Here is a 26,874-nt window from a genome sequence, read left to right on the forward strand (position 1 = left end):
AGTGATTTGACAGCTAGGAAAAACAGTGCTAGTGCATAGGGATGTCCTGACTCTCTGTGTCCGAATGCCAAGGTGACTCAGGCCTTCACAGCCCAGCCAGACTCCTTTCACTTACCTGTGGACTCACTTTTGGAGACGCAGGATAAGGGAAAGAAGTCAGACCCAGAATTCAGCTTGAGGTATGTGGCTCCTTTGTTTTTGGACACGTGTGGCCGCCCTAATGTTAATACTACCATAGAGGGTCAGGATAATTTAACTTTAATTGATACAGGGGCTGGAATCAGTTTTACAAGCAGAGCACCTCCTACTGGAGATCAGAAAAATGTAGAAATGTATGAGATTCAGGGTATAAATGACACAGCTTCTAAATGTGTTGCTATCCCTGTGAAATGGGGCATCCCGGTTCAAAATGAACAGAACCAGGACATTTTACAAATTACTGCCCCCACTATAGTGAGTACAGACAAAGAAATACTGGGAATTGACGTCCTCAACCAGTTAGACCTGGTTGTCGATATGGCTAACCTTACATTGTGGCAAGGTACAGGAAGCCCAAATGCATCTAAAACTTTAGTTCATGAGGTCATTCCCATGCAATTAGCTACTCAGTGCACTAAGGCAGCTCAGCTACATGACCTTAGTGGAATTCCCTCAGAGGTGGCAGATATTCCAGTTTGGGCACAAGACAAACTAGATTGTGGGAGAATGCACACTGAAATTCTGTTAGAGGGTGATGACCCCCCACCACAAAAGCAATATCCAGTACCTCATCAAGCCATAGAACAAGTAACTCAGATTGTACAGGTACTAGAGGAGAGGGGTCTGATCAGACCTATCTCTTCCACCTGCAATTCTCCAGCATGGCCAGTGGTTAAACCAGGGGGCTCATTCAGGCTTACTATTGACTTCCGGGCCCTAAATCAGGTCTCCAAATCTGTAGCACCGGTGGTTGCCTCTTACCCTGAAATGATTTCTAAATTGAACCCCAAATGCAAATTTTTCTCTGTCTTGGACATTTCTAATGGCTTTTGGAGTCTGCCCTTAGCCACTGAATGCCAGTACAAAACAGCATTTCAATGGCTGAATAAACAATATGCATGGACAGTTCTACCCCAGGGATATAAAAATTCACCAGCTATTTTTCATAAATATATGTACAATGTCCTGGCACGCATATCATGCCGAGAAAATGTGATACAATATGTTGATGACATTTTGATTCAGTCTGAGAATGAGTCTGCACACTGGGCACATGTAAGGGAGGTTCTAACAGCTCTCTTAGAAGCTGGCCTTAAAGTTAATCCTACCAAGGCTCAGCTATGCAAACCACAAGTCTCCTTTCTGGGAGTATCCATTGGCCAGGATGGTAAGTCTATAGATTCTCAGAGGGTAGAACTGATACAGAACTTGCCACTTCCTACAGATCAGAAATCACTCCAGTCATTTCTAGGGCTCACAGGGTTCTGCCGTGAATTCATGCATAATTATGCTGAGGTAGCAGCCCCACTCTACTCCCTGCTGAAAAGTAAAGACTATGTGTGGGAAGAGGAGCATAGAGATGCTGTCACCAAGCTTAAGCACATTTTAACCTCAGCTCCTGTCCTTGCCAACCCAGATCACACACAAAATTTTTTTCTTTATCCTGTTGTTGGGGAGAATAGTGTAGGTGCAGCATTAACACAGCGCTTAGGTGCAATGGATCGTCCAATTGCTTTCTTTTCCAGAATTCTCACTTCTCCAGAACTCAAAATGGGTCTCTGTGAAAAGCATACACTGGCTGCATATGCTGCCATGCAGAAATTTACCTACATCATTGGGGCTCAAACTACATACATATGTAGCCACCATAACCCACTTAAATTCATTGTGGAAGGGAAGTTAGCATGCAGCAAGATTAGGACAGAGAGAATAGTCCAGTGGACCCTGATGTTGCAGGCACAGAATGTAAAGTTTGAACTTCTGAAACAGCCTAATGTACAGGTTGCAGGAATCCTACTGGAGGGGCAACCACATGAGTGTCAGTCCTCCCCCAGTGCCCCTAATCACATGATCTTTAAAGAACTAGTAGTGGACAAAATATCTCCTTTTCTTCCTACTGTATATATTGATGGCAGTAGCCAGTGTGAGGGAGGCAGGCGATTGGCAGGTTTTGCAATGTTACAACTAGACCCTGCTAACCAAGTGATTCTGCAGAGACAGTATTCATGTGGTTCTGCTTCGGCACAGTACTGTGAACTGGCTGCTTTTGTAGCATGTCTGCAGCAATACCATGAATCCCACTCAGAAATGCAGATCATTTTAGACTCTGATTATGTTTTTAGAAGTGCTGTTGCATTGTTGCCGTGGTGGCTAGCTAATAACTTTAAATCAACTGACGGTTCACCTGTAAAACATTCGTCATTGTGGGCTATGGCACAGGAATTGAGTGAAAAGTTTCAGAGAGTACACTTAATTAAAGTGAAAGCTCACAGAAAGAAAGGTCCTTTGGTAAAGGGCAACACACTAGCTGACTCGCTAGCCAAAGAAGCATGTCATGTAGGCCCTGTATGGCCCTGGTATGAACAGACTCGTATGGTAGCCATTGCTACCCGTTCCACAGATTACGATCAGGTGGTACCTCCGGACTATTTCATAGCCCTGCAGAAAAATGACCCTGAACTCTCCAATCTGAGGAAGTTAATACAAGATACCTCTGATAACATATACCAGCACACACCCTTTATCACACTCACTATACAGAAAGACATACTATGTGTCAAAAGAGAGGCAGGCTTAGTTATAGCTATCCCCAGAGCTCAAGGTAAAGACTGGATGCATTGGGTTCATGGTGCAGGTCCCATGGGACACCCCAAAGAGGATGAAATGCTGTCTATCTTGGATATGTTGGTATGGTGGCCAGAAATGAAACATGACATACAGGATCATGTTTCCTCCTGTCTCATCTGTGCCTCCTTTGGGAGACAGCCCAAAAAGAAAAGGGGACAGTTGATGAGAGCACCGCCACGTGGTCCATTTGAGAGAGTGCAGATAGATCATGTGGGTCCTCTTCCCTTAACTGCTAGGAAAAACAGATTTTTACTGACTGTGGTTGATTCATTTTCACATTGGGTAGAAGCATTCCCAGTACCAGATCAGACAGCCAGGACCACAGCGGAAATTCTAACTATGCAATTTTTTGCAAGATGGGGAATCCCAAAAACCATTGACTCCGACAATGGCCCTGCTTTTGTTTCCCAGCTTATCAAAGAATTGTTTGAGTTCCTAGGCATTGAACAGCAATTACACATCCCATACCACCCCCAGGCAGCAGGGCAGGTAGAAAGAATGAATCAGACCATCAAGGCTCATCTCAGCCCTATGCTGAATCTGACTGGAAAAAACTGGGATCAGGTACTCCCTTTGGTCCTTATGCGTATCAGAGCTAATGTTTGTAAGTCCACAGGTTTTGCACCTTATGAAGCCTTAATGGGAAGGCCAATGCCACGGTGGGAAAATCTGTTGTGTCCTTTCCTTCCGGAGGACCAGACAGTAATTCTGGCTAATGAGTGGATGAAATCCCTGCAAGAACATCTGAAAGAAATACAGACTACTGTGCTGGCTAACACAGAAAAGTCTAGGGATTATTTGCAGGAAATATATGCAAAAGGTTCTGACTTAAGGCCCCTCAAGGTCGGGAGCAAAGTCATGCTCCTGAACCCCAGACCTAATCTTCCCTTTGGGACAGCAAAATGGGATGGACCATATTTAATAACAGATACCCTAGGCCCAAGCCTTTACCAAATTCTCAGGCCTGACAACCAGCAATGCTGGAAACACATCACTCAGTTGAAACCATATGGGTAACGTGTTTTATCAGTCTCTGTTTTCAGATTTCACCTGAAGACAGCACGGACAGCTGCTTTGAAGACAGCACGGACAGCTGTATTGCAGGAAGAAAAATCACAAGAGCTTGGTAACTATATTATTCACTCCTGCTGCATAGTTGATGAGCCCTATCTATAGAACAGGAGTACAATATTTATGTAAATACGTAGTAGAAATTATTTTGCTTCTTGCATTTTACCAATAGTGAGTACTAGTTAATTTGTTTAAGTTTTGAGTTAGTTTTAGGATGGCACGGTTCCCTTTTACTCTTGTATATGCTCTCCTTTACCCAAGTATCATTACAGGAACTATCATTCGAATATGCACAATCGGTTGGGCAAAATCCACAGATGGGGTATATCGCTATCAAGAAATACCCCCACCTTTTCTTGAAGGAACCGAACTTGTCATATTAAGTTTTTGTTCTGTACAGGACAAGCCAGTGTTCTACTCAGTAAACATCACCCAAGTAAAGTGGGCACCTCCTGTCCCCACTTCTTTAGATAGAACACAGGAACTAAAAGCACCCCCAGAGAAGTACTTTCTAGGGCCCCCTGCCTTGATTCTGTATAATATCTCCTGTCAGGATAGCGGTAACTGGAAGATTTCGTATACATGGGTCCAGAGTAACCAACAACACATTACTGAGACGTCTTTCTATTTTGATGTATCTTGCTTTCCTACTATCCCCCCTCCTCCCACCTCAGCCCCTCCTGTACTCTACCTTTCTGATATCAATATGTTTCAGGAAGGAAAGCCCTTTCAGGTTAAATATGATGCACCACATGATGTTTTATATGATGTAGAATACCATTTTCTTACTTGGCATTTATTTCCAAAATTGTTTTTAGTCAATCATAGATACCCAAATTGCTCGCAATTTGTTACTAACCACATACATATGCTGAATACTTGGTTTGACATGCAGTCAGGTACCGCCCAAACCACGCAACGTAGAAATAAACGTGAATTATTGGACACTATTCTAGGTGGCACAGGAACTGCACTAGGTGCTCTTAATACAATTGATATAGAGGTACTACGCAATAAGATGGGATCCACCTCTCAACATGCTTCTGATGGATTCACCTCACAGCACATTATTAATGAAGCTTCCTCTAAATTATCCAATGTAATGGTAGACACATTTGCTCTTATTTCACCCATTATAGAACATAAAATTGTGACTTTAGCACATGAGGAATATAGGTTGGGAAAAAATATTTCCTGGGCTATGGCATGTGATCAAGTACAGATCGAGCTTATTACTATCCTAAAAGAAATTCTAATCACAGCTAAGTTAGGCCACTGGCCACTGTCTCTGGTCCAGATGGCTAGTACCAAAGTACCTGATTTTGCTATAGCACACCTTGATTGGTGGACAGTGAGTGTTCCAATCTGTACACCACAAGGATGCTCTATCTGTACTTTGATCCCATGGTCAGGACACCACACAGTTATTTACCCTGTAGTTAATATTGGTGTGCAGCTTGATAATATGCTTTTATATCCTTTGGATCACATCACATGGGTACTACCGCTAGATGATACCTGGACTTCGTTTAAGCCAATGGATCCCTCCCTCTGTGTGCAGACACCATTTCATTTCAAGTGTCAACCTCATCAGTTTAAAGAGACTGCCGGTTCCTGCTGGACTGATTCAGCTTCCTGCTCCCTATCCGCAAAGATCTCCTACTCCTCTACTTCTTCACACACTTTGTACTACCTTGGAGCTGGACATTTTTGTTTTCACCTATTCTTTCCACAAAACGTTTCCTGTTCCTTGGATCCCCGGAATCATGACAGCCACCTTCCTAAGAACGCTTTGCTGTACAGTTCAACTTATTTACTGAACAATACCTGGTGTAGTCATTCACCTCTGTCCTCCATCACCCTTAATGGGACAACCTACTCCACACCTCTGGTTACTAATGATTCTATGGACATTCCAGACTTTATTTCTTATGCTGTACATCCACTACCTCTTGGAATGGGGAATGAGACATTCCACAAGCTGCTGAACTTTACTGAACTCCATACTTACATTGAACAACTTAAGAAAACCTCCAAAGAAGTGAATCATACTATCACTTTTGAAAATGGACAGATTGCACAAACTGTAGAAAATTTGCTAAGAGACGCTCATGTCTCAGTTTGGGAACTTTTCTTTGGGTATTCGCCCACTGCAAACCACGTATTTAATGTTTTAATTCACCCTATCATTATCTTAATTATTGTACAAATTTTGTTATGTATTATTATGATTTTTCTTTGCTGTAAAGTGAAACACATGTACATTTCTTTACAACGCTTATCATACAAGCTTCCCTCTAACTTTTAAGGCAGTTATACATGTATTTCCAGTATCTTTTCTGACACTTGCTAATTTGGTCCTAATTTGGTTTTAATTTGGCATGGCCTATTGCATTACCATTACCAGGGTCAGATATAATATTATCCCATATCCCATACTTAGATACTCTCTCTTATGACATCTTGGTACCTTTATACCTGAACCTCCTGAAAAAGCTTCCTGCATCCCTTATGTACCGTTCACTCGCTCAACGACAGGTAAGATATAGGCATACTGGGATCCCCGCCCAGTTGATGGCCTATACAACCTAAGACAGAGGTTTGAACTCATAATGGGAACAACCTATCTTCATAGCTTGGAGATTCTGCAGCAAAGGGGACGTGCGACTATAATGTTGGAGGTAAAAGAAGCATCTGCTAATTGCAGATTGACTGTTTAAAGAAGGGTACCACAAGCTTGCCTTCATTTAAAAAAAAAAAAAAAAAAAAAAGTATGGGAGATGTCAGCCTAGAGGCCTATGGGAGATTATATCAATCTGACCCTGGCATGGGAAGGCAGATAGACCCTTAAGGCAGGGAGACTGTGTTACGTTTCCCTGATTGAATCATGACTAGCTAAAAGGTGTTAATGTCTGATTAAGAGGGTGCTTAGGACAATGGCCTGCTTGAATGGGACAAAGAAGCCAGAGACTTAATCCCATCACCATGCTTACAGGTATCTCACCCTCCTTAGCAATTAAATTAACCATTGTCTCAAACAGTTTACAAATTCTAAACAGAAAGATACTGGGGCATACAGGTTTCTATATTGAGTCAAGGTATAAAAGCCTGCTCTCTGCAACACACATGGCTCTCTCTCTCTCTCTCTCTCTTTTCTATGCAGCTATCAATATCGCTCTCTTTTTCTATACTTCCCTTTATTTATCTAACACGAAGCTTCCTAGAACTACAAGCTTCTATGTCCCTCTCTGCCTCTGACCTCTGTAAGGCAGTGAGACTGCTTGCTCTCTGCTTTAGTGTAATGCTCTCTGCTTAATTGTAATGCTTATAAATATTACTTTTCTGTAAGACTATTTCTATAATATATTCTTTATGCAATCACCTCTGGTCGTGTCTATTATTCTACTTCCTGGTGAGTCATCTGTGAGGGAACTGAACCTGGGACCTGGCGTTTGTCAGTACGCCTTTCACTTAACCCCTACCACCTAATATTGTGGGGGCCACTTTCAAACTGACAGAAGCCTGTGGGCCTGAGCCACGTGGCCGGCCCGTTCGACCCGCCGGAGGAAATAATCTTCTTTTTTTTTTTTTTTTTTTTTAACTGAAAAAGAAATGTACTGTTAACTGTAATTAAAAGAAAGCGAAAACGCGGACAAGGAAGGCAAATTTAACTGAATTCAGCTAGCGCATGATGAAGTTGAACTTCTCAGCTCCGCGGAAAGAAAAGAACTGAGGAGACACGCCCGGATCTCCGGGCGGGAAGGCACCGGCGCATTCGCGGTGCGGGCATCTAGAAACTTTTAAGTTTCTACAAGCAACACGTGCTTGTGAGACGTCCGTACCGGGGCTCTGTCTGATGACATCACCCACTAGTGAGAATACCTGCCTGCTTGTCCTGGGATAAAGATAGTACTTCCTGCTCAAAAAAATCATGGCTTCTACTCCTGGTATTTTCCCATCCCAAAGAAGATTGGAGGTCTACATCCAATTTTAGACCTTAGGGACTTGAACAAGAAAAGTATTGAATGTTGTCCTTGGTGACTCTATATCCCCTCTTAGATCAAAACAATAGGCTATGCTCTCTGGATCTAAAAGAAGCTTAAACCCACATACCAATTCATCCTGCCAATAGGAAATTTCTGAGATTTCAATTAGCCCATCAACACTTTCAGTACAAGGTTCTGCCCTTTGGCCTGGCATCCACGCCCAGAGTATTCACCAAGTACCTGGTAGTAGTAGCAGCAGCTTTAAGGGCTCAAGGACTCCAAGTTTTCCCTTATTTCGATGATCGGTTAATAAAAGATGCCTCTCCACAAGGGGTGCTCTCAGCAACACAGTCAACAATTCTGTTTCTTCAGCAGTTGGGGTTCGAAGTCAACTTTCCAAAATTTCAACTTCAACCCCCTCAAACTACAATTCATAGGGGCCCTGCTCAACACCATTCAACTCAGAGCATTCCTACCTCAGCAAAGGGGCATCCACGCCCAGAGTATTCTCCACAAGGGGTGCTCTCGGCAACACAGTCAACAATCCTGTTTCTTCAGCAGTTGGGGCTCGAAGTCAACTTTCCAAAATTTCAACTTCAACCCTCTCAAACTCTACAATTCATAGGGGCCCTGCAAGACACCATTCAACTCAGGGCATTCCTACCTCAGCAAAGACAAGACAATCTGATTCAACTTTGCAACCAGGCTTCTCACCTTCCGTCCACCTTCTGTATATGAACACAAGGAGCCTAAGAAATAAGATGGGGGAATTGGAAGCTATGGCACAAAAAGAAAACCTTGACATCATTGGCATCACAGAAACATGGTGGGAATGAGGAAAACGTCCAGGACACTGTGCTACAAGCTATACTGCAGAGACAGAGTAGGTCAAAAAGGTGGGGGTATTGAACATCAAAGAGCGAATTGGGTCTACTGGAGAGAACATGCCGGAAATGAAAAATAAGGTAGAGTCTATGGGCCAAAATTCTGGGAACAAATGGAACGGAAACAAAGATCGGCATCTACTACCGACCCCCAAGGCAATCCAAAGAAATTGATGGAGAAATGACGGACGAGATTAAATGCAACTGCAAGGGAGGCAACACAGTTATCATGGTTGACTTCAATTATCCAGGGATAGACTGGAACCAAGGCACCTCCGGCTGCAGTAGGGAGACCAAGTTCCTGGATGCTGTAGGCGATTGCTTCCTGGAACAACTTGTCAAGGAAAATACGAGAGGGAATGCAATTCTGGATTTAATTCTAAATGGACTACGAGGACCGGCGCAAGGTGTAAAAGTAGAAGGGATGCTGGGAAGCAGTGATTACAATATGATCTACTTCAACCTCAATCCAGAACAACGGCCACGGCACTGAACTTCCAAAAACGGAATTATGAAGGGATGAGACTCGTGGGGAAGAAGATTAAGAAGAGGATAAGCACTGTAAAAATACTAGAGCAAGCATGGTCCCTTTTTAAGGACATAGTCACTGAGGTGCAAAATCTATATATACCGTGTATCAACAAGGGATCCAAGAGGAAAAAGAACAAGGAACCGGCATGGCTTACTGTCGCGGTGAAGGAAGCGATCAGAGACGAGAAAACTTCATTTTAAGGAATGGAAAAGGTCAAAAACGGATGAAAACTGGAAAAAACACAAACATCAAAGCAGTTGCCATAAGGCGGTAAGTGGGGCCAAAAGAGACTACGAGGAAAAAATAGCCAAGGAGGCGAAAAACTTCAAGCCGTTCTTTCAATATATTAAGGGGAAACGACCCACAAAGGAAGTGGTAGGGCCGTTGGATGACCATGGAATAAAGGGAGTGCTAAAGGAGGACAAAGCTATCGCCGACAAACAACACATTTTTGCATCTATATTTACCGAAGAGGATATAAACAACATACTAGAAGCCAACAGGCTATACGCAGGAAACGAAGATGGGAAACTGACAGGGTTGATGGTCAGTCTAGAAGAGGTATGCAGGCAGATTGATAGGCTTAAAATCCGAGGGTAATCAAGAAACTGAAAGGGGCTACAGCTGAACTGCTTCAACTAATAGCCAATCTATTAATCAAATCAGGAAGGATTCCGTAAGACTGGAAAGTGGCAAATGTTACGCCGATCTTCAAGAAAGGTTTGAGGGGAGATCCGGGAAACTACAGACCAGTGAGTCTGACCTCGGTACCGGGAAAGATGGTAGAGGCGCTGATAAAGGACTGCATCATTGATCACCTTGATGGACACAATCTGATGAAGACCAGCCAGTAAGGCTTCAGTAAAGGAAGATCTTGATTGACGAACTAGCCACTAAACAAGCAAATAGACAAGGGTGACCCGGTAGACATTGTATATCTGGATTTTCAGAAGGCTTTCAATAAGGTTCCGCATGAACTACTTCAAAAAATTGTGAGCCATGGAATCGAGGGTGAAATACTCACGTGGATTAAAAACTGGCTGGCGGATAGGAAGCAGAGAGTGGGGGTAAATGGACAATACTCGGACTGGAAAAGTGTCACGAGTAGAGTGCCGCAGGGTTCGGTGCTTGGACCTGTGCTGTTCAACATATTTATAAATGACCTGGAAATTGGTACGACGAGCGAAGTGATTATATTTTCAGACGATACAAAGTTATTCAGAGTAGTGAAGACACAGAAGGATTGTGAAGACCTGCAACGTGACATAAACAGGCTCTAGAAATGGGCTCGAGGTTTAACGTGGATAAGTGTAAGGTGATGCATGTCAGTAACAAAAATCGTATACACGAATACAGGATGTCCAGTGCAGTACTCGGAGAGACCCCCCAGGAAAGAGACTTGGGAGTACTGATCGACAAGTCAATGAAGCCGTCTGCGCAATGTGCGGCGGTGGAGAAAAGGGCGAACAGAATGCTAGGAATGATTAAGAAGAGGATCACAAACAGATCGGAGAAGGTTGTCATGCCGATGTACCAGACCATGGTACGCCTCCACCTGGAATACTGCATCCAACACTGGTCACCATACATGAAGGACACAGTACTACTTGAAAGGGTCCAGAGAAGAGCGACTAAAATGGTTAAGGGGCTGGAGGAGTTGCCATACATTGAGAGATTAGAGAAACTGAGCCTCTTCTTCCTTGAAAAGAGGAGACTGAGAGGAGACATAATCAAAAATTCAAGATAATGAAGGGAATAGACTTAGTAGATAAAGACAGGTTGTTCACCCTCTCTAAGGTAGAGAGAACAAGAGGGTACTCTCTAAAGTTAAAAGGGGATTGATTCCACACAAACGTAAGGAAGTTCTACCCAGAGAGTGGTAGAAAACTGAAACGCTCTTCCGGAGGCTGTTACAGGGGAAAACACCCTCCAGGGATTCAAGACAAAGTTAAACAAGTCCCTGCTGAACCAGAACGTACGCAGACCTTAGCAAGAACTGCAGCAGAACGAGACTTGGGAGTGATCATTAGTGAATACATGAAGACTGCCAATCAAGTGGAGAAAGCTTCATCAAAGGCTAGACAAATGATGGGTTGTATCCGAAGAAGTTTTGTCAGCCGGAAGCCGGAAGTTATAATGCCGTTGTACAGATCCACGGTGAGACCTCATCTGGAATATTGTGTATAATTCTGGAGGCCGCATTATGAAAAAGATGTACTGAGAGTTGAGTCGGTTCAGCGAATGGCCACTAGGATGGTCTCAGGACTCAAGGATCTCCCGTATGGAGAACGGCTGGGTAAATTGCAGCTATACTCACTTGAGGAACGCAGGGAGAGGGGAGACATGATTGAGACGTTCAAATGTGTCACGGGCCATATTGAGGTAGAAGAAAATATCTTTTTTCTTAAAGGACCTATGACAGCAAGAGGGCATCCGATGAAAATCAGGGGTGGGAGATTTCATAGCGACACCAGGAAGTATTTCTTCACAGAAAGAGTCGTTGATCATTGGAATGATCTTCTACTGCAGGTAATTAAAGCCAGCACCGTGCTAGATTGTAAGAAAAAATGGGATAAGCATGTGGGATCACTTCAAGGAAGAAATTAGAGGGGTGGGTCATTAGAGTGGGCAGACTTGTTGGGCCGTGGCCCTTTTCTGCCGTCATTTTCTATGTTTCTATGTTAGGTAAGGCTAGTCTCAGTTAGGGCACTGGTCTTTGACCTAAGGGCCACCGCGGGAGCGGACTGCTGGACACGATGGACCACTGGTCTGACCCAGCAGCGGCAATTCTTACGTTCTTATCTCAGCCAGGTGGATGATGATACTATTGGGTCACATGATGTCCACAGTTCATGTTACCCCCTTTGCGAGACTTATCTCAGGACACCTCTGGTCACTAGAATGCCAATGGTCTCAAGCTCTCAATCCACTCTCACAAGAGATTACAGTCGCATCTTCACTTCGTCAATCTCTGCAGTGGTAGATGATTCCTCAAATCTTTCCAAGGGCTGTTGTTTCAAATCCCTCCACATCAGAAAGTTCTGACCACAGACTCATCCAAATATGCTTGGGGAGCTCAACTAGATGGTCTTCATACACAGAGTCACTGGTCCACCCAAGAGCAGCAATGCCACATCAATCTTTTGGAACTCAGGGCCATTATATCCAATACATAGTAACATAGTAGATGACGGCAGATAAAGACCCGAATGGTCCATCCAGTCTGCCCAACCTGATTCAATTTAAATTTTTTATTTTATTTTATTTTTTTTCTTCTTAGCTATTTCTGGGCGAGAATCCAAAGCTTTACCCGGTACTATGCTTGGGTTCCAACTGCCGAAATCTCTGTTAAGACTTACTCCAGCCCATCTACACCCTCCCAGCCATTGAAGCCCTCCCCTGCCCATCCTCCACCAAACGGCCATACACAGACACAGACCGTACAAGTCTGCCCAGTAACTGGCCTAGTTCAATATTTAATATTATTTTCTGATTCTAAATCTTCTGTGTTCATCCCACGCTTCTTTGAACTCAGTCACAGTTTTACTCTCCACCACCTCTCTCGGGAGCGCATTCCAGGCATCCACCACCCTCTCCGTAAAGTAGAATTTCCTAACATTGCCCCTGAATCTACCACCCCTCAACCTCAAATTATGTCCTCTGGTTTTACCATTTTCCTTTCTCTGGAAAAGATTGTTCTACATTAATACCCTTTAAGTATTTGAATGTCTGAATCATATCTCCCCTGTCTCTCCTTTCCTCTAGGGTATACATATTCAGGGCTTCCAGTCTCTCCTCATACGTCTTCTGGCGCAAGCCTCCTATCATTTTCGTCGCCCTCCTCTGGACCGCCTCAAGTCTTCTTACGTCTTTCGCCAGATACGGTCTCCAAAACTGAACACAATACTCCAAGTGGGGCCTCACCAATGACCTGTACAGGGGCATCAACACCTTCTTCCTTCTACTGACTATGCCTCTCTTTATACAGCCCAGAATCCTTCTGGCATCAGCCACTGCCTTGTCACACTGTTTTTTCGCCTTTAGATCTTCGGACACTATCACCCCAAGGTCCCTCTCCCCGTCCGTGCATATCAGCTTCTCTCCTCCCAGCATATACGGTTCCTTCCTATTATTAAATCCCCAAATGCATTACTCTGCATTTCTTTGCATTGAATTTTAGTTGCCAGGCATTAGACCATTCCTCTAACTTTTGCAGATCCTTTTTCATATTTTCCACTCCCTCTTCGGTGTCTACTCTGTTACAAATCTTGGTATCATCTGCAAAAAGGCACACTTTTCCTTCTAACCCTTCAGCAATGTCACTCACATACATATTGAACAGGATTGGCCCCAGCACCGAACCCTGAGGGACTCCACTAGTCACCTTTCCTTCCTTCGAGCGACTTCCATTAACCACCACCCTCTGGCGTCTGTCCGACAGCCAGTTTCTGACCCAGTTCACCACTTTGGGTCCTAACTTCAGCCCTTCAAGTTTGTTCAACAGCCTCCTATGAGGAACTGTATCAAAGGCTTTGCTGAAATCCAAGTAAATTACATCTAGCATATGTCCTCGATCCAGCTCTCTGGTCACCCAATCAAAAAATTCAATCAGGTTCGTTTGGCACGATTTACCTTTTGTAAAGCCATGTTGCCTCGGATCCTGTAACCCATTAGATTCAAGGAAATACACTATCCTTTCTTTCAGCAACACTTCCATTATTTTTCCAACAACTGAAGTGAGGCTCTCCGGCCTGTAGTTTCCTGTTTCATCCCTGTGACCACTTTTATGAATAGGGACCACATCCGCTCTCCTCCAATCCCCAGGAATCACTCCCGTCTCCAGAGATTTGTTGAACAAGTCTTTAATAGGACTCGCCAGAACCTCTCTGAGCTCCCTTAGTATCCTGGGATGGATCCCGTCTGGTCCCATCGCTTTGTCCACCTTCAGTTTTTCAAGTTGCTCATAAACACCCTCCTCCGTGAACGGCGCAGAATCTACTCCATTTTCTTGTGTAACTTTGCCAGACAATCTCGGTCCTTCTCCAGGATTTTCTTCTGTGAACACAGAACAGAAGTATTTGTTTAGCACATTTGCTTTCTCCTCATCACTCTCCACATATTTGTTCCCAGCATCTTTTAGCCTAGCAATTCCATTTTTTATCTTCCTCCGTTCACTAATATATCTGAAAAAATTTTTATCTCCCTTTTTTACATTTTTAGCCATTTGTTCTTCCGCCTGTGCCTTCGCCAAACGTATCTCTCTCTTGGCTTCTTTCAGTTTCGCCCTGTAGTCCTTTCTGCTCTCCTCTTCTTGGGTTTTTTTATATTTCATATACGCCAACTCTTTCGCCTTTATTTTCTCAGCCACTAGGTTGGAGAACCATATCGGCTTCCTTTTTCTCTTGTTTTTATTGATTTTCTTCACATATTACCAAGTTTCCAAGTTTATTAGGTATTTTGATTAATCGCCAATTCAAAATTCAAGGCGATAAAGGTCCGTAGCCATTTTTATCGCTCCTTTCAGCTTAGACCACTGTCTTTCCACTTCTCTTATGTCCTCCCATCCTAACAGCTCTTTCTTCAGGTACTTTCCCATTGCATTAAAGTCCGTACGTTTGAAATCTAGGACTTTAAGTATCGTGCGGCCGCTCTCCACTTTAGCCGTTATATCAAACCAAACCGTTTGATGATCGCTGCTACCCAGGTGAGCACCCACTCGAACATTAGAGATACTCTCTCCATTTGTGAGGACCAGATCCAATATCGCTTTTTCCCTTGTGGGTTCCGTCACCATTTGTCTGAGCAGAGCCTCTTGAAAGGCATCCACAATCTCCCTACTTCTTTCCGATTCCGCAGACGGAACATTCCAGTCCGCATCCGGCAGATTGAAATCTCCCAACAGCAGAACCTCCTCTTTCCTTCCAAACTTTTGGATATCCACAATCAGATCCTTATCAATTTGCTGCGATTGAGTCGGAGGTCTGTAGACTACACCCACGTAGATAGAAGTTCCATCTTCTCTTTTCAGAGCAATCCATATCGCTTCTTCCTCTCCCCAGGTCCCTTGCATTTCGGTCGCTTGGATATTGATCTTTACATAGAGAGCTACTCCTCCACCTTTATGACCATCTCTGTCCTTCCTAAAAAGATTATATCCCGGTATGTTTGCATCCCATCCATGTGATTCACTGAACCATGTCTCTGTGATAGCAACAATATCTAGATCTGCCTCTAATATCAGGGCTTGCAGATCATGAACTTTGTTGCTTAGACTGCGAGCATTTGTGGTCATCGCTTTCCAGCTATTTTTCAGCGATAATCTCCTTTTTCGTATGGATTTTTGTGTCGTTTCACTTTCCGTTGCAATACTAAGAAATGAGTTGCTGATATTGCTTATGTTGCAGCCTTTACTACTATCACATCTTTTCTTTTGCCGGGGGTGGTCTCTATAATTGTCCTTCGTACATACACCACCCCCACCTTCTAGTTTAAATGCCTAGAAAAATATTGTCTAAATTTCTCTGCAAGGTTTCTTTTTCCTGCTGTAGTAATATGTAGCCCATCAGTGCAATATAGCTTCTTGTCCTTCCATGTATTTCCCCATCCTCCTATGTACCTGAAGCCTTCTTGATGACACCAGGCTCTGAGCCATCTATTAAAGTCCTCTGTGTTTTTCACTCTTTGCTCTCCTTTTCCATATGCAGGCAGTATTTCAGAAAAAGCTAAAGTCTTTACAAAAGGTTTCACGCCCTCACCAAGCTCCCGAAAAGCTTTCTGTGCTGCAAGTGTGGAGTTGTTGGCCAGGTCATTTGTTCCCAGATGGATAACAACATCAGTGTTAAAATCCTTAGTTTCTTCCTTAATTATAGTCAGTATTTGCCTGGAACTCCTGGTAGCTGAGGATCCTGGAAAACATTTCACTATTTTGGTCTCCTCGCCCTGTGTTCCAAGGTTAATGCCTCTGATGATGGAATCCCCCAACAGTAATAGTTTTCTGTTTTTGGCTTTTTTATTTGTACTTAGGGTGCGCTTGTTCTCTTGGGTTACCTTCATTGGTTCTAGTCCCACCTCCCTTCTGTTTTCCTGAGTATCGCAGTGCACTAGTGGAGCGAAGGAATTCTGTAGAGGGAATATTAGTGAAGGTGGATGTTTCTGTGTTACATGTCGCAGTCTTCCTGAGCCTACTGTGACCCATTTATTCCTGGGCTGTTTTATTCTTTGAGGTAGAGGTGGTAAGTTGGTATGATTTTGTGGAGTGATGGAAGCTACTTTAATTGTATTCAATTCCTGTTTAAGTTTGCAGAGCTCCTCCTTAATACTAGCAAGTTGAAGACAGATGGGGCAAGCCTTAAGCCTCCAAATAGTATGTCTTGGAATTAAAGCACCACAGTGATTGCATAGAATAAAGGCCATCTTGATTGGTTGTGAAGTGACTTGATTTGAGTAGTCCTGATTATATGGGTCTCTATATATGAATAGTGGCCCCTGGGGTTGGTGGGACTATAAGTAAGACTACTAGTAAGGCAGAAATATAGGCTCTATACTACCTAAAACACAGTATTTTAAACAAAACTGCAGGTTCTACCAGTGCTACCCTAAAACACAGGATTTATAACAGGATTTTCCCTACTTTAGTCACCCTGAGCCACAGGCACCAGAAATATAGGCTCTATACCACCTAAAACACAGTATTTTAAACAAAAAGAGGAAATAAGATTTAACAGAGGAAAGAGAAGGATTTATTTTTTTGTGCTTTTTTATATTTTTTTTGGTAAGAAACAGGGAGGAGAAGAGAAATTAAGCAGATATAATGTTGAAAACCAGTCAAAAGAGCAGAATATGAAATGCTGAGTAACTTAGCTTTTAGATGTTCACAGGGCAGCCTTGTTTCAGCAATGTCCCAAAGATAATGCCAATCAATCCCTACTAATACGCACGGAGTCAAGGATCTCTTTTACATCCCAATCTACAATCCTTGCACCTAACAGCTTGGTACCTCTCGGGATGACATCAGCTGACACTGATCTTTCTGATCCTGTCCAGGTCATTTTGGATGCATCCAAAAAATCCTTCTACACAGCAGTGCTACCAACAGAAGTGGACATGGTTTTCTACGTGGTGTACTCTTCATCATCATGATGCTTCATCCAACTCTATATCATCATTATTAGATTACCTTCTACATTTATGCACCTCAGGTCTTAAAACCACTTCACCGAGAGTTCATCTTAGTGCTATCAATGCTTTTCATGGACCAGTCAACGGTAAACCTTTGACTGCTCATCCTCTGGTTTATAGATTCATGAAAGGACTTTTCAATATGAAACCGCCACCAGTGGTTTGGGATCTTAATGTTCTCTCTAGACTGATGAAGCCTCCTTTTGAACCAATGTCTTTGGCTCATCTTAAACATCTCACTTGGAAAATGGCATTTCTAGTCTCCATTACTTCTGCTCATTGAATAAGCGAGCTTGAAGTGCTGGTGGCGGACCCACCTTTTACAGTGTTCCACCATGATAAAGTAGTGCTTCGTACCCATCCAAAATTCCTCCCAAAAGTAGTCATGGAATTTCATTTACCGTATTTGCCGGCGTATAGGACGACTGGGCATATAAGACGACCCCCCAACTTTCAGTTAAAAAATAGAGTTTTGTGTTATACTCGCCGTATAAGACGACCCCTTCTTCCGCACACCTTCTCTACCGCCCCGGGTGCAGCACAGCCGGCCAGGTTCCCTTACTTTTGTGGCACTTCCCCGACCGACCGACAACAGCCCCGGTCCGACAAACCTCCCTGCCCTTAACCGCGAATCTAAATTACCTTCTTACAGCTGCTGTAAGAAGGTATTTAGATTCGCGGCTACAGGGCAGGGAGGATTGTCGGACCCGGGCTGTTATCATTCGGTCTGGGAAGTGCCACAAAAGTAAGGGAACCTGGCCGGCTGTGCTGCAACCGGGGCGGGGCGGCCGCCCCTCGAACCGCGAGGCTACTCTCCTTCTCCTTACCTGCCATGCCTGCAGCACAGAGCCGAACGGAAGTCTTCCCGACGTCAGCGCTGACGTCGGAGGGAGGGAGGGCTTTGTTTAAGCTTTGTTTTAAGCCCTCCCTCCCCTCCGACGTCAGCGCTGACGTCGGGAAGACTTCCGTTCGGCTCTGTGCTGCAAGCAGAGAAGGTAGGGAGAAGAAGAGCCGCGCGACTGAGTACATCCAGCCCCGCAAGTAAGGGCATGTAAACTGTACCCGGCGTATAAGACGACCCCCGACTTTGGGGAGGATTTTAAGGTACTAAAAAGTCGTCTTATACGCCGGCAAATACGGTAAATCAATCCATTGTGCTTCCAGTGTTTTTTTCTCAAGCCTCATTCTCACCCTGGAAAAACGGCTCTTCATACTTTGGACCGCAAATGAGCTTTGGCTTATTACTTACAGTAGACTAAGCCACATAGAACATCTTCTCAACTATTCATCTCCTTTGATCCTAACAGGATGGGTCGGCCTGTATCCAAGAGAACTATCTCCATGGTTGGCAGCCTGTATTGTCTTCTGTTATGCTCAGGCTGGGCTGCAACTCGGGGGCCTTGTGACAGCACACAAAGTCCGAGCTATGGCAGCTTCAGTTACATTCTACTCCTATTGATGAGATCTGTAAAGCTACTTGGTCTACAGTTCATACATTCATGTCTCACTACTGTTTGTAATCTTATTCCAGACGGGATAGCCACTTTGGCCAAGCAGTATTGCAAAATTTATTTTCTTAATGGCCAACACTCCCTCCATCCCGCTGTAGTAAGCTAGGGTGTCCCACATGTGAGAATATGCTGCCTGCTTGTTCTGGGATAAAGCACAGGTGTTATCCGAGGACAGCACACAGATATTTTAACAACCCACCCTCCTCCCCTGGTTGGCTTCTTAGCTTGGCTATGGAACTGAGGAACCGCGAGCCTACACTGGACATGCACAGTGGCGATACACTTTTAAAGCTGTCCGTAACTGGGCTGCGTGGATGACGTCACCCACATATAAGAATATCTGCCTGCTGTCCCCGGATAATGCCTGTTACAGCAACTGTTCTGTATGGAGAGTCAAAGTAGTTCAGACCTTACTGGCTTTTTTAAACCCTCTCTCACCTGGTTTTAAGCCTATACTTCAGGCACATGGATGATCTGTTTTTGAGGACTAAAATATGTATATTTTCTGATCTACCATGAATAACACAGAAGAGGTGACAGGATATTTTGGTGATTAAACTTAGGGTCCTGGTCCTTGGAGCTAGGTTTATGTTAAATTGAACAAACACAAGAAAACTTTATCCATGAGGGTAATTCATGTTTGCTTTTAGACCCCATGCAATCCAAAAAACAAGACAAACCACCCCATAACAAATACACAACAGAGAAAAAGTTGAGAAGGAACCATACACATCAACCTGAGATAAAGCAGAGTTTATTGAGTACAATCAGCTATTAAAATACAAGACATATACAATGACCAATCTATCTTGCATGTCCTTTCAGACCTGACACGGTCCCTGTTTCGATTTTGAAAAGGAAGCCTGTTTCAGGGGTACAGTTGATAATTCGATAGATTGACACTCGAGCACTTAAACATCTGAGGTTAAAAGTGCTATATGTCAAAATGTGAAAAAGCTGGTGAAGACTCTGGTAAAAAAAAAAAATAACATATTGCTCGAAAGCCGAAACATGGACCGTGTCGAGTCTGGAAGGACATATATGTCTTGTATTTTAATAGCTGATTGTACTCAATAAACTCTACGTTATCTCAGATTGATGTGCATGGTTCCTTCCCCACTTTTTCTCTGCTGCTTTTAGACCCCACATCTTTTAACTTTATTGAATACCAACCAGGGAAGTTGTTACTTTGTAGGTTTCAGCCTCCCTGGGGTTACGACATATTAGTAAGCCTGGAAGTAGTTGCCTTGCTATAGTCCTGTCCTTATTTGTTTATTTTTACTTATTTTCCCTTCTTTTCCTGTGGACTAAATATTATGATTCTTGTGTAATAATTTATTAGATTTAATTTTTTGTTTCCTTGATTTTTTTTAAGTCATTTGTCGTGCAATGATAAAATGTGAATGCATAAATAAAAAAATCTTAAAATAATGTTGCCTCCTTGCCTAAAGCACTTATGATGCCACTGCAAAAGGTCTATCCTTCCCCAGTGATTGGCACAATCTAAGGATTTCTCCCCAAAGCTTCCACCCAGGTGAGGGGGGAGCAAGGTTGAATCTAGTCTGGATTGTTGGCTGATACAAACTGAGAGACTATGGATTCTCCTTTGTGAAGCACAGTTGTGACAGATTCAGCCTTAGTGGCTAAGGAACAATGGCTCACAATGGCAATAAGATGGTCAATAAATTGACTAAAGACAAGGGTGATGCTCCGAGTCTTTCTCTCAGTTGTTCCCAATCTGCCGGTCCAGATTCTGTTGGAAAATACAATAACAGTGCTATATGTTAACCAGCAAAGGAGAGAACAAGGGTCCTCAGATTACCAAGGAAGTGAAGCTCCTGCTAGCTTGAGTAGAAAAGCAGTTATCAGTCCTATAGTGGGGGGTAGAGAACATTTAGGCACACTTTCTCAGCAGACATATCCCAAAGATGAGGGAATGGGGATTGAACTCACGACACATTGATTAGAGCAGAGCCTCAGATGAATTTGATGGTGACCCAGAACATCCAGGCATTCAGTTCAAGTTACAGACAATCCTATAATGCAACAGTGGTCTCAGGATAGTCTACTCTAAATATTCCCATCATTGCTACTCATACTTATGGTCCTACAAAGAATAGAGAACCAGTCCAGACTCATGATTCTTGTAGCTCCAAATTCATTCAGGCAGCCATAAAACACAAACCACATAATAAACCCAACAACTGATGAAGCCACTGCAGCCGACAGACACTGGTCCAACTTTAAAAAGGTGCAATGGTGGGACTTTAACCAACTCTACAATAAATATAGTCGAGCCTCATGCGACCTGAATAATTGCCCCTCATATTTACTAACAAATGCCTCCCCCAAATTTAGAGCTTGCCTATTGCAATGGATCCAAACAACGCTCACGGAAGGCCAATTCCCACAAGACCTAGGAGAAATCATAGTCACTCCAATACTGAAAGACCACAAAGGACCAATAGACACCCCTTCCAACTACCGACCCATAGCCTCTATTCCATTTTATGTTAAACTAATAGAAGGTCTGGTTGCCCAATACCTCACCAACTACCTTGAAGACCACAACCTACTCCACCCAACTCAATCAGGGTTCAGATCCAACCACAGCACTGAGACACTGCTAGCCTCCCTTCTAGATACAGCCCGACAACACCTTAGCAAAGGAAGAAGGATGCTGATAATTCAACTAGACCTCTCAGCCGCATTTGACCTGGTTGACCACAGTATACTTCTTCAGATATTAGAAGCAATAGGGATCTCAGGCGGAGTATACAATTGGTTCCAAGGATTCCTCAAAACAAGAACATACAGAGTAAAAACAAAAGATCTAATATCGGAAACCTGGACCAATCCCTGCGGAGTACCTCAAGGTTCACCACTCTCACCCATGCTCTTCAATGTCTTCATCGCCTCCCTTGGTACCCTATTAGACAAACTCGAAGTAACCTCATTCAGCTATGCAGACGATATAACCATACTCCTTCCCTTTGACTCACAAGACCCCACTACAACAGATAACCTGGTAAAAACCCTAGAAATAGTGGAAAACTGGATGACAGAACACAAACTGAAGCTCAATCCAGACAAAACTAAATTTCTACTGCTTGAAAAAGACAAAACCCCTTCGATAACAGAACTAGAAATAAAAACCACCAAATATCCTATACAGACCACTCTCAAACTCCTTGGAGTAACAGTAGATAGATGTTGCACTCTTCAGGTGCAAATCAACAAAATCACACAAAAAGCATTCTTTACCATGCGCAACCTTCGCAAAATTAGAAAATTCTTCGGCAAAGAACAATACAGACTCATAGTTCAATCCCTAGTCCTAAGTCTACTGGACTATTGCAATATCCTCTACCTTCCTTGTCCCACCTACCTAATAAAACAACTACAGACTGTCCAGAACACTGCCCTCAGACTGATCTATTCCCTTCGAAAATTTGACCACATCACCAACGCCTTCCTAGATTCACACTGGCTTCCAATACAAGCCCGCATCCAATTTAAGCTATATTGCATAATATTCAAAACATTAAACGGAACGGCACCCTCCCACTTAAACAACCGCCTAAATAGGAACCTCTATTCCAGACAAAGGAGAACCCAGTCCCCTTTCTCCTACCCCCCTTATAAAGGAACTAAGCGCAAAAAGATGTACGACAACCTACTAGCAACACATGCAGCTAAATTGGACCCCTCCATCACCAACCTACTGACAGCTTCAACTGACCTCAAAGCTTTTCGAAAAGAAATCAAAACCATACTATTCAAGAAATACATTCTAATTTCCTAACCCCACTCCTCTCCCCTCTCTCCCCTTCTTAGGATCCTCCCTTCAACATGTGATTTAGACCTAACGCCTTTAACTGTATTCCTCTTCCTGAAAACGTCCAGCTATCGTTTAGATGTATTAGGCCCAACGTCGTTAATTGTATTCCTATTCCTGGAAATGTCCAGTTATCTTTTTGTTGTAATCCGCTTAGAACTGCAAGGTACAGGCGGAATAGAAGTCATTAATGTAATGTAATGTAATGTCTGGGCATGAGAACTACTGAAGCTGTTAAGTGCTGGAAACCTTGTAACAAGGGTTCAGTTTGGATAGCAGACCTGTGCCCTTGTTGTCTTAAAGCCTGGCTCATGAAAGGTCATAGAAACATAGAAAGATGATGGCAGAAAAGGGCTATAGCCCATCAAGTCTGCCCACTCTACTGACTCACCCCATTAAGTCTGAGTGCAAATGACCCAGTTCCTTTAACCCGACCTTCGTAGGGATCCCATGTAGGTGTCCCATTTATTCTTAAAGTCGAGCACGCTGGTGGCCTCGACCACCTGCACTGGAAGCCCGTTCCAGTGATCCACCACTCTTTCCGAGAAGAAATACTTCCTGGTGTCCTCACCAAATTTCCCTCCTCTGAGTTTGAGTGGATGCCCTCTTGTGGCAGAGGGTCCTTTGAGAAAGAAGATGTCATCCTCCACCTCGATACGTCCCGTGATGTACTTAAATGTCTCAATCATGTCCCCCCTCTCCCTGCGCTCCTCTAGGGTGTAGAGCTGCAATTTGTTCAGTCTCTCTCCGTATGAGAGACCCTTGAGTCCCGAGATCATCCTAGTGGCCATCCGCTGAACCGACTCGACTCTAAGCACGTCTTTACGATAATGTGGCCTCAAGAATTGCACACAGGATTCCAGGTGAGGTCTCACCATGGTTCTGTACAGTGGCATTATGACTTCAGGTTTCCGGCTGACAAAACTTCTATTGATACATCCTATCATTTGCCTTGCCTTGGATGAGGCCTTCTCTACTTGTTTGGCAACCTTCATGTCTGCACTGATAATTACTCCCAAATCTCATTCCACTGAAGTCCTAGCTAATGTTTCTCCATTTAAGGTGTAAGTTCTGCAAGGATTTCTGCTACCGAGGTGCATGACCTTACATTTCTTAGTGTTGAATCCCAGCTGCCATGTCGAGGACCAGCTTTCCAACATAAGTAGGTCCTGCGTCATACTATCCTGCAAATTGCTTTCACTTACTATATTACATAGCTTGGCGTCATCGGCGAATAAAGTTACTTTACCCTGAAGCCCTCGGGTCAAGTCCCTTATGAATATGTTAAAAAGTAGTGGACCCAGGACAGAGCCCTGTGGCACTCCGCTGGTCACCTCCTCAGAGAGGGTGCCGTTGACCACCACCCCTAAACTGTAACCTTCCACCCAGAACAAGAAGAACACTGACACCATTCTCATACCCACCACTCAATGGCACTCATCGTAAAAAGCTTTATGATAACCTCATAGCAACGCATGCAGCAAAACTCGAACCCTCCATCACCAGACTATTAACCTCAACATCTGACTTCAAAGCATTCCGTAAAGAAATCAAAATGCTGCTATTCAAAAAGTATATACAATCTACCTAATCTCCCTCTCCTCTTCCCCTAGAAATCAAAACACTACTGTTCAATACCATTACAATCTTCCTAATCTCCCTCTCCTCCTCCCTTACACCGACCAGGTTCTGCGCACTCCCTGGCACCATACCCTCAATCGACCAATAAAAAAAAAAAATATATATATATATATAAAGACAACAAAGCTACCTGGAACCTAAATCATCCTACCGAAACCGATTACCTACCATCATATGGAAACAGACAATTTACTAAGTAATGTAATGTAACCTGATTTATCTTCCAATGTTATTATGTCTATACACTCATTCTGTTATTAAGTCTATACCCTCAACCTGTATTCTCCAAAGTCATGTACCCTCCTGGAAATGTCCAGTTCTCTTCTTATGTAATCCGCTTTGAACCGCAAGGTACAAGCGGAATAAAAATCACTAATGTAATGTAATGTAATGTAATGAAGTTTCCCACTCAGCCAGTCAGTGACCCATGCAGTTAGTGTCTCACCTAACCCCATCGATTTCATCTTGCTTATTAGCCTGCGGTGTGGTACGCTGTCAAAAGCCTTGCTGAAATCCAAGTACACTATGTCCAGAGACTCTCCCAAGTCCAGCTTTCCTGTTACCCAATCAAAAAAGCTGATGAGATTGGATTGGCATGACCTACCCTTAGTGAATCCATGTTGGCTGGGATCCCTTAGATTCCCCTCATCCAAGATTGTGTCCCTACTGGGCTTTTACCTGAACATCAGATCAATGAGGAATAAATCCACACTGATCAAAGACTGGCTGACCGAAACTAACCCCGACTTTGTCCTTCTCACAGAAACCTGGCTGCTTTCAGACAATGACATCATCATTAAAGATAGTCTACCACCACGATTTAAGATACTCTCCCTAGCCAGAACATGGGGAAGAGGAGGAGGACTAGCAATAATCTTCCGAGACCACCTCAATGCTTCCATTCTCAACACAACCTCTTCGCCCAATTCTGAAATTCTAACCATCGCCCTAGCATCAACATCTCTGCCCTCCTCACTAACCATCACTTTATTTTACATACCCCCCAAAAAATGGCCCACGACCAAAGACGACTTTGCTGAATCACTACTTACCAATTCTCTAACAAGCCCATACAACCTACTGTGCAGGGACATCAACATACACCTCGAGCAAACTGACCAACCTGAAATCTAGGATTTCTGGTCATTGCTCTCCCAACTAGGCTTTGACAAACACCCCCCGATCAAAACCCACCAAAGAGGACATCAGTTAGACCTGGTAACTCTATCCTCCAAGGAACAGGCCAATCCCACTTTTTATTGGAAACAAGGCAGCTGGTCAGACTCCCTTTGGTCCGACCACCGCCTATGTACCTTCACCATTGGATGCCAACTCAAACCTCCTAAAAGCGGCAAAACAAGAATCATCAAAACCCACACTACCAGAGGAAAGATTGACCCAACGGAATTCTGGTCCCATTTCGAAATCAACATCAATCCAATAGAAGATACGGAACAAATCATGACCTCCTGGATACAAGATAGTACCAACATACTAAACGAGATTGCCCCCACAAAAACCCGCAGAATAAGAACCCCTAACCAAGAGGGCTGGTTCGATCCTGAACTGCTGCTATGCAAGAAGGATCTCAGAAAAGCTGAAAGATTATGACAAAAATCCGGAACCTTAGAACACAGATTGGCCTGGAGACAAAAATTAAAACAATACAAAACCCTCACTAGTGAAAAAAGAAACAATTTCTACTCCCACAAAATCGGTAATCCTAAAACCAATAGCAGTAACCTCTTCAGACTGGTCAACGATCTATACAACATAAAAACCTGCACAAACCTACACGAAGAATCCACCTTAACCGCCAACACCCTTGCCGACTTCTTCAATACCAAGATCCAAAAATTAAGAACAACACTACCCGCCAGTCCCAACCCCCTCGAGCTCTTCCCGATCCTCACAGACATGAATCTATCAAACCCAGATCCTGGAGCCAGAGTGGACCTTAGCTGGAAACAATTTGCATTAACCGATTGGCAAACCTTCAATACTTACTACAACAAGTATACACACTCCTACTGCCATCTGGACACATGCCCACCAAATATCATGAAAACTGCCCCCTCCCCCCCACACTTTAAAGCAAAAATGATGACGTGGGTTAATTACCTACTATCCACAGGAAAGTAGGAAAGTAGGTAATTCCCGTCGGAGCAAGGTCATATAATGATTACCCCAATTTTAAAAAACGCGAAAGAACCACCTAACTCCCCATCTAACTACAGGCCGATCGCCAGCATCCCCCTATTTACCAAAATAGCGGAAGGGATGGTAAAGGCGGAACTTTCCGCATACCTTGAAAAATTCAACATTCTATGTGACAACCAATCAGGATTTTGCGCGGACCACAGCACTGAAACCATCATAGCCTCCCTTCTTGACCACCTCCACACGG

General features: G+C 43.6%; 1 protein-coding gene across 4 annotated transcripts in view; it reads right to left on the reverse strand.

Annotated features, from left to right (window-relative positions):
- TOPBP1 (DNA topoisomerase II binding protein 1) overlaps positions 1 to 26,874 on the reverse strand; it is a 302,005-nt gene that overhangs the window by 25,875 nt on the left and 249,256 nt on the right. The window contains exon 28 of one of the 4 annotated variants that reach the window (XM_033929987.1): positions 20,619 to 20,741. The exons of the other annotated variants lie outside the window; for them this stretch is intronic. Within the exon in view, the coding sequence (XP_033785878.1) occupies positions 20,712 to 20,741 (30 nt within the window). The 3' untranslated portion in view covers positions 20,619 to 20,711. Of the gene's footprint in view, positions 1 to 20,618; positions 20,742 to 26,874 lie in introns of those variants that run through there. 4 annotated transcript variants of the gene reach the window in all.

This window comes from Geotrypetes seraphini, chromosome 2 (genome assembly GCF_902459505.1).
Source record: "Geotrypetes seraphini chromosome 2, aGeoSer1.1, whole genome shotgun sequence".
Taxonomy (NCBI): domain Eukaryota; kingdom Metazoa; phylum Chordata; class Amphibia; order Gymnophiona; family Dermophiidae; genus Geotrypetes; species Geotrypetes seraphini.